This window comes from Triticum urartu, chromosome 7, assembly GCF_003073215.2.
Source record: "Triticum urartu cultivar G1812 chromosome 7, Tu2.1, whole genome shotgun sequence".
NCBI lineage: Eukaryota > Viridiplantae > Streptophyta > Magnoliopsida > Poales > Poaceae > Triticum > Triticum urartu.
This window is the reverse complement of record NC_053028.1, coordinates 27,163,153-27,172,669: the sequence shown is the minus strand read 5'-3', so window position 1 is coordinate 27,172,669 and position 9,517 is coordinate 27,163,153. Positions and strand designations below refer to the sequence as shown.

The window sequence follows — 9,517 nt, the reverse complement described above, 5'->3', positions numbered from 1 at the left end:
AATATCATCCAATTCATTCAAATCTGTTTTGAAATGTATGCAGGCAGGCAATCTCTCCACTACTTTCTGTCCATATATTGACACAGGAAAAAAACATGAATGAACGGCAACACTGTGAAGAAAAGTTGTGCAGTGATTTGCATCGTACGGATGTTGCCGCTTCTCTCGATTGGATCGCATCGTCCACAGCTAGCTTATCCTGTCCTGTCCAATCACAGCTGTGCATTCCCACAAATTATCTCCCCAACGTGTTCCACGCTCGCCCTGAGACAGACCCCATGGATGACACCAACCTGCTTGTCCTTTTTTCCCTAAAAAAAACCCCTGCTTGTCCTTTTTGCGACAGAAATTTTCTTACTAGCACATTCGTCGTTTAACCTCTTGTGCCATTTGTAGTCCTTAACTTTATAAAAATTAAAAAGTATATCAAAAAACATAATCCCTCTATCCTGGAATATAAGACCTTTTTTGACACTATTATTGTCAAAAAAACGTCCTATATTTTAGGATGGAGGGAGTACATCACACGATTCAAGTCATCACAAGATCTTGGCAAGTCTGTCCACTACACAGAATGGAGGGAATTACATGTGATAATTATTATTTTTCACAACTTATGACATAATTTCTGAACGATAATGGATTGCTACCAACATGGACCTTTATGACAGTAAGGATTTTCCTCAAGCTAGCACACCATGTAGGATATAGCTTCCCTACAACAAACTAGCCACAACACACTTTGCAAGTTTGCAGTGCACCTTATGAAGCACCAGGGGAAGCTAGTGCGCGCACACACACAATAAAATGCCCATGGCTAGGATGCTCGTCCTCGTCATGGCAATGACAATGTGTGTTTTCTTCTGTTGTTCAAGTGCAATGTGCATTCTACCATATATAAAAAATAAATTAAAATCGGGTTTGCTAAACATCATGAACATGGAAAAAATTGTGCATCAGTCACTTTTGCCACTTCGCGCAAAGCAGAAGGAGGGGATAACGTGAAGAGCGATAGCGGCGAGAATGGACCACGGTGAGGCCGATCCAGTACCTTGCGGGAGATGGGCACAATGCTATGAGCAGGCAGTGAGTTGTGGCAGTCGAAGCAGGTAAGGTACCAGGTTGACAATGCGGGTTGAAGGGGAGGGGCTTAGAGGGATGGTCATGATGGTGGGGTTGGGGGAAGGGTGGCTGCTGGTAGGGCAGGGCGGCTCATGGTAGTGCATGCCAGCTATGGCGGTGGAGATCGGCGATTACGGCTGGGTCGAAGGGTGACACATGGATGAAGAAGAAAAGGAGGAAGAAGATGAACAATAGGGCAATCCTGGCAGTTGGTTGGACATCTGAGGGCCCGAAAATTTGACTTACAACAACTTCTTTATGTGCCTTATGAATAGACGGTGCACAATAAAACACTAAACATGGATAGGCTAGAAAAAAAGAGCATTCACAGATTAACACTGACTATTGGGTGCAAAATATGAAATTATGAATGGTAAAACTATACATGGTAAAGCAGGAAAAAAAATGCATCACATCGCCGCCAGCAAAATATCGCGCCCAGCGTGTTCCACACCCTGCTGTCCTGCATCACTTAATTTCTCTCAAGCTCACACACCACGTAGGACGTAGCTTTCCTACTGTATTTAACAATCTATTTTTTGGGTGGAATTTCTGTCAATATATGTTGCTAATTGTGCAGTACATCTTGCCATCAGTTGGGGGTGGTGGAGGGGTGGTTGCTGGTAGGGCGGGGCAGCTCGCAGTAGCGCATGCCAGCTGCGGGCGGTGGAGATCGGCAATTAAGACTGGGTCGAAGGGTGACACATGGATGAAGAAGAAAAGGAGGAAGAAGATGAACAATGGCGCAATCCTGGCAGTTGGATGGACATCTGACGGCCCGAAAATTCAACTTACAACAAGTTTTTGTATGTGCCTCCTGAATAGACGGTCCCCAATAAAACACTTAACATGGATGGGCTAGAAAAGAGAGCATTCACAGATTAATCCCTTGACTGTTGGGTGCAAAATATGACACTATGAATGGTTAAACTGTATATGGTAAAGCAGGAAAATAATGCATCACATCGTCCCCAACAAAATATCGCGCCCAGCGTGTTCCACACCCTATGAATGAGCGAAAATACTACACGCACGGATCTTTACGGGACTGCAACGGACCTCTTCCATCTTACTGTTAACCCCCCCCCCCCCCCCCCCCCCCCCCCTCCTGATTTTCATGGGGTGGGGCCTGCTTCACCTCTTCTTTTCAATCACGTCTTTCCACGTCAGCACGTCCTGTAAACATGCGTGAAATATGTCCGTGTGTGTAGCAAAGCTCATGAATGAGACCACGCCCCTGCTGTCCTGCGTCAGTTAATTTCTATCAAGCTCACACACCACGTAGGACGTAGCTTTCCTACTGTCTTTAACAAGCTATTTTTCTAATGGAATTTTTGTCAATATATGTTGCTAATTGTGCAGTACATCTTGCCACCACCGGAACGGAGTTCTATTTAAGAAGCCACCCACCACACACACTTGGCAGTGCACCTCAATAAGTAGAGCACCACAGGGTAGCTAGCAGTAACTATGGCGATGGCAAGGGTGCCCATCCTCATCGCGGTAGCTCTCGTGGCTGCAGCGGCCTCCTGCAGCGCATGGGAGCCCACCATCCGTATGCCAACGGCCGAGGCTGCAGCTGCTGCGGTCGACGACGCGGTGGCGCCGCTCATCCACGCACTGCGCCCGCTGCTGGGCTCCAGCGGAGAGCTCGGCAGCCGCGGCGGCGTGCCGTGCGACAGCTGGAGGCTGGGCGTGGAGGCGTACAACGTGCGTGACTGGAAGACTGTCCCCGCCAACTGCGAGGGCTACGTGGGGCACTACATGCTCGGCAGCCACTTCCGGCGCGACTCCAAGGTCGTCATCGACCAGGCCATTGCCTACGTCGACAGCCTCAAGCTCGACGGCAACGGCAAGGAGGTGTGGGTCTTCGACATCGACGAGACCACGCTCTCCAACCTCCCTTACTACGCCACGCACGGCTTCGGGTACGTACTTACACACATTATGCATCGTTGAGGATCATCTCCATGCAATTTTGCATTTCTCGACAAATATAATCTGCACGACTGTCTATCCGTACGTACGTGCATATTGTACTTGATATTTGTTGCAGGTGCATTTGAGCAGAGACTTGGACTTGTCTGTTCGTTTAGCTAAAGTATGAAAAACCAACCCACTAGAAAACACCAGTAACACCATGGCATCATATGTGAGTGGATTTGTTTTCTACCATGCATGCATACTATATGCCATGTACTAATCAACCGTCAAATGTATTGAAACTGCGTAAAATTATTGTAATATACTTTTAAGCGACAAAAAAATCCGACGAAAGATGACAATTTATTTTGAAAGAAGAAAGACATAGCGAAAAAGTAGAAAATGTTGCACGAATATCTGAGCAACGATGGACAGTGGATGTATGCACTGTAGTATATACGACACTGAGCCCTTTATTTTGTTTCAGTGAAAATACTATTTGTATACCTTAAAAAATCTGAAAAAAGTATACACATAAGGATATATTGTATATAGACGTACAAATTTTCATGAACATGTATATGTTCATATCCGATGTACCCAAAAAAGACAAATAGATAGATTAAAATGTGATTAATTGATGCAACTTTACAAATAGTTGAAGAACGTGTATATGCATTTATAGATTTTATAAATATATTTTTGGCAACTTTTAAGTATATTTTGATCTTGTTTTTTGAAAAATGGGGCTCCCTGTAGCCCGTCCCCTATAACGCATCACTATATGTAATGTAGAAGGTTGGCACCATAAGTTCTCTAATAATAATGAAAGGGGAAAACATAGATGAAAAAGTGGAAATAAAAGGGCATATATGCGTTGGACGTGTTTGAGTTGGGCATCATTGTTGGTCATCTCCAGTCCAATCATAGACACAGCCTGCAGGACCATGGCCATGTGCCGATTGATGAGCAAAACATGCTATGCTATGCCAATTAGATATAGTGGTGTGATGTGCATGTGATGGTCGGAGTATGTAGGCCCGAATCTATTGTCCACTTGGCTACTTTATATCTACCGTTCCTATCAACAAATTTACGCAGCGTAGATGCGCTTCCATTCACCCCTTGGTTTTTAACGTGTGCAGGGCTAGGCCATACAACGCGACGAGCTTCGACGCGTACGTGCTGGAGGGGACCGCGCCGGCGCTGCCGGAGAGTAAGCGGCTGTACTACAAGCTGCTCAAGGTGGGCATCAAGCCGGTGTTCATCACAGGCCGGACGGAAGACAAGAGGGCCATCACCGTCGCCAACCTCCGCAGCCAGGGCATCTCCGGGTGGATGAACCTGACGCTCAAGCAGCCCGGGTTCCATGGCTCCGCGATATCCTACAAGTCCGCCCAGAGGAAGAAGCTGCAGGACGCCGGGTATGTCATCGTTGGCAACATCGGCGACCAGTGGAGCGACCTCCTCGGCGCGCCCGAGGGAGCTCGTACTTTCAAGCTGCCCGACCCACTCTACTACATCGGCTAGGGCTGCCACCATTGATTGCTCGAATGCTCGTGGTCCACGAATAAGCCTATGCTCTTAATAATTATCTGCACGCTCGATGCATCTCTCAATAATAATAATCCACTCTGCCCTTGTTGCTTACTAGTTGATATGAATTGCTACTGCTCCATGGGCTACTGTTTTTTTTTCTTTTCTTTAGGAGGCCACGGGTTATTGTTGCTTGATGTGTTGTTATCTGTCATAATTTCTTTCTTGACAATTGCATGACATATCGCTCCTTTCACTGTGATTGTCGTCCTATAAACAACATTGCTATCAAAAATCGACTACACTGGTAGAAAAATGGTCTAATATGAAGCACATTTGTCCCGGTTTGTAGCTGAACCGGCACGGATAAGGCCAACCTATGCCGACGGTAAAACCGTCAGCATAGATTGCCATGCCACGTGGCACCCTATGCCGACGGCTATGCCATCGGCACAGATAGGAGGTTAGCAATTTTAAAAAATAGTCCCACCTCACCCAAAGACAATCAAGATGACCTGTTTAAATAGTTCACTAATTCATACATCATAAGCTCCGGTATTCATTAGACTTCTGTTAAGAAAACGGACAATTACGGTGAAACTTTCAGTGGCTGGCCCGTTGCCCGGGCACTGAAGGTTTCACGGTGATAGTCCGTTTTCCATGGTGGATGCCGGTGTTTTTCATAAATTCAGTTATTACTTTTTTACCTTTTTAGTTTACCATGTGTATGAGGACTCGGTGTGATGCCCGTGACACGGCGGCGGTGACGCCCGTGAGGGGGGACACACCCTGGAGCCGTGTGCCGGGTTTTTGTGCCTGCCACCACGCTTCCACAAGCGTAGGAGGGGCCACCGCAACACTTGGAGGCATTGCTACCCCCAGGTACCCCGTCCCGCATAACCCTGACATAAACGACCGCCGGATCTAGTCCTTTGACTTTCGCCGGACGGGGTTTGACCGGTGGACTTTTTCACCGGGTTGTCATGGCCCAGTCTATAGCTACACTCCCGAACACCGTCCCGGCCCAACCCACCCCAAGATTCCCTCCGTGTCGGCCCGGCATGGCCGTTTCCCTCCTCCGTGACACGACGACAGCGACGCCCGTGAGGGGGGCACACCCCGGAACCGCGTGTCGGCTGCCTATGCCTGCCAACACGCTTCCACAAGCATAGGAGGGCCCACCGCAACACCTGGTGGCATTGCTACCCCCCCAGGTACCCCGTCCCGTCTAACCCTAACACACACGACCGCCGGATCAAGACCTTTGATTTTCGCCAGACGGGGTTTGACTAGTGGACCTTTCCACCGGGTTGTCATAGCCCAGCCCCTAGCTACACCCCTGAACACCGTCCCAGCCCAACCCACCCTAAGATTCTCTCTGTGTCGGCCTGACATGGCCGTTTCCCCCCTACGTGACACGACGGCACACCTCGGAGTCGCGTGTCGGCTACCTACGCCTGCCACCACGCTTCCACGTGCGTAGGAGGGCCCTCCGCAACACCTGGCGGCATTGCTACCCCCAGGTACCCTGTCCCGTCTAACCCTGACACAGACGACCGCCAGATCTAGCCCTTTGACTTTCGCCGGACAGGGTTTGACCGGTGGACCTTTTCACCGGGTTGTCATACACTAGTAGAAAAAGGGTCAAATGTTCAGCTCATTAGTCCCGGTTTGTAATTGAACCGGCACTAATGTGACCATTAGTGTCGGTTCCAACGGCTAGCTGGGCCGCTACCATTACTACTGGTTCCAACAGCTAGCTGGGCCACTACCATTAGTACCGTTTCGTGGCGAATCTTTAGCACCGGGTCGTGCCACGAACTGGTACTAATTAAAGAGAGTGGTGGCAGGATGTTGTCAGTCTGAGGCCCCTCCAGCATCTTTAGTACCGGTTCGTGGCATGAACCGGTGCTAAAGGTCGTCCTATATAAACCCTTCGTCCACCCGCGAGCGAGCTCTCTCTATTTTTCCCTTTCCCCTCTCCTCTCTGTTCTTCCCCCTCTACCTCGAGCTCATCTCACATTTTTCCCAAATTTTGTCAAGATTTGAAGGCCCCCATCCATTCAAGTGATCACAAAGGTAAGCAACTTTGTCCTTTCATCTCTCATTGCTAGATTAGCTTTTGCAATGCTTTATATAGTCATTAATTTATGGGTTTTTAGTAATTTGGGAGGAATTATATGTGGTAGTTTATTTGATTTATATGCAATTTGAGCTCAAAATAACTCTTAGTTTGCATATGTAGGTGTGGTTTACTTAGTGCCTTCCCGTCTCTGTCCTAACCACCGTCGATCGTCCGCACCGTCTTGTGGCCGACACCACCTTGTGGGGTGAGCCCTCTTGTTCTTATCTTTTTTATATAAAAAATCATGTTTGTGTGATTTAGATATATAGCTACTTGTATAATTATCTTACCCGTACGTTGTTTGTTATTCATAGTGCCATGGTTTTGATATCCGTCCCCGCCGACCCTCGTCCGGGTTATGATTCGGATGTGGTATATTTTCTTTTATAACTATTTTGTTGCATTTTGTGTTTATGACAAATTATGCTCATCAAATTGACAAAAATTTTTATCTAGGAGGTATGTGAACCGGAAATTCCAACCGACCCTATTGTCGAGAGGTTAAATGTATTTGAAAGAGGAAATGATTATTTGAAAGAAAAATTGAAAAGAATTGAAGGGGAGAAGATGGAATTGGAGTTGCATGTAGCCCATGTCGTCGATGATCACAAGATCAAGATGGAGAAAATGCGCTTGAAGATTAGAAAGATTAGAAAATATGCCATTCATAGTGAGGCTTGGTATCATTATGCTGTTGGATCAATTGTTACCTTAGTTGCGTTCTTGATCGCATTTGTTGTTGCATTTAAATTCTTTAGCTAGAGAGCTATTTATATGTTTGCTTTATGAGAATAAGTATTGTATGAACTTTATGTATGAACTTTTATTAATTTGGTGTATTCGGTGTTGTGTAATGAAGATGAGCCGGCAATGGATGTACGATGGCCGATGCTCTCCCCAGTTCGTTGAGGGCGTGCATACTTTTCTGATTGCGGCTCAGGCAAACAAGCGGGCGGATGGTTTTATGCCTTGTCCCTGTGCTGGCTGTAAGAATGATCACAATTACTCTAATGCAAGAACCCTTCACGTCCACCTGTTTGAGTCCGGTTTCATGCCCCACTATATTGTTTGGACCAAGCACGGAGAAAGAGGGGTTATGATGGAACACTAGTGCAGAACCGGGCTATAGCACCGGTTCGTAAGGCCCTTTAGTGCCGGTTCGGTAACCGGCACTAAAGTGTGGGGACTAAAGGTCCCCTCCCCCCTTTAGTACCGGTTACGCACGAACCGGCGTTAAAGGGCAACCACGTGGCACGAGCCAGCTCCTGGGGCGCGTAGGACATTAGTACCGGTTGGTAACACCAACCGACACTAAATGTTTGGGTGTGTTTTGGTTTTGTTTTTTATTTTCACTTTAAGTTTGTGTTTTCAATTTAATTTAGTGATTGTTTTACATTATAATGAGTTGTTAAATCATTAGGTGAAAGTACCGCAGATTAGTTGACTAGATGCATGTGGATCCTAGCTAAGTCATCAAGTATATATATGCCATATCCATATTATACATACTTGATCACCTAATTAAGTGATCGAGGTAATATGGATATGACATATACTTGATCACTTAGCTATAATCCATCCAGTTGAAACTAATCTGCGGTTTCTTTCATAAATGATATAATAACTCATCATCATCATATTAATATAAAAACTCTTGCATCATATATATCATCACCAACAACAGTTTTCATAGCTAGCTAAAAATCATCATATAATAGTCGTCTCATTACCACTACTTAATCATCATATAGTCATTACCGCTATCTAATCACCACCAACACTAGCTTAAAGAAGAAACATTCACTTGTACCAGAAGCAAAGATATCATCGAGTTCAACATGGTAATGATATTATAAGCGTTCATAACACCACAAAAGCAAATCACTGTTTGAGATTAAGTTCAGGACGAAGAACATGGACATGAGAGGACAAGTACTAAGAGCATGAACTAGCTAAACACTCCTGCTGCTCTCTCTCAGGTAAAATAGCATAGAACATGTATAGCTTTCCTGATTCATCATATTGGAGCATGCAGATGAACCTGTCTCCTAATCATGGGTTGCGCTTCTGATTGCTACCCCTAGTACTTCTCTGCGATCGTTCACAATTTTGCTCCAGTCTTTTACTATTAAGCATTCCTCGCTATTAGAAAACCTGAATGCACTAAAGTGCATTGTAGCATATCTTGGCCATAAGCTAACAATATTCATGGTACCTTTATTCTCGATCCAATCAGGCACAACATTCATCGGGAGTCCCTGTTGAAGAACATCGTATAGTAACATACTTAGCAATGAAGTTTAGCTTAAAAAATAATGTATGCAAAAGATGCACTGAGGAGAAATAGTAGAAATCTTATCATCTTTCCTAAATATATGTGACCGTAGTTCAGTACGAACACTATTGGTCGCACGTTTTGAGTACTAACATTTCTAAGTGCAGAAAAAAATTGTCTTGACAGCATCAAGATCCTAAGCCATGAAACATAATGACATGTCTCCTCGCAGTTTAGTTCAGCCCCGGGACAGTGGACAGTCCTGTCTACCAAGCGCCGGACATGTTTGCTTGATTGGAAATAAGCTGTCAATATAAATTAGAGAACCAGAACAAAGCATTAGCACATAGTGAATACATGAACTCGTCAAACTACGGTCATCACCGGTAAGTATCCCGATTATTGTCACTTCGGGGCTAACGGATCATAAAACATAATAGGTGACTATAGACTTGCAAGATAGGATCTAGAACTCTCATATATTGATGAAAACATAATAGGTTCAGATCTGAAATCATGGCACTCGGGCCCTAGTG

General features: G+C 45.6%; 1 protein-coding gene across 1 annotated transcript; it reads left to right on the top strand.

The window, feature by feature from the left end:
• The first annotated feature begins 2,534 nt into the window (after positions 1–2,534).
• LOC125520256 (acid phosphatase 1-like) lies at positions 2,535–4,837 on the top strand. Its single transcript, XM_048685123.1, has 2 exons — positions 2,535–3,050; positions 4,191–4,837. Exons 1-2 carry the CDS (start codon positions 2,593–2,595, stop codon positions 4,573–4,575), a joined length of 843 nt encoding a protein of 280 aa, XP_048541080.1. The 5' UTR covers positions 2,535–2,592; the 3' UTR covers positions 4,576–4,837.
• The last annotated feature ends 4,680 nt before the right edge of the window (positions 4,838–9,517 follow it).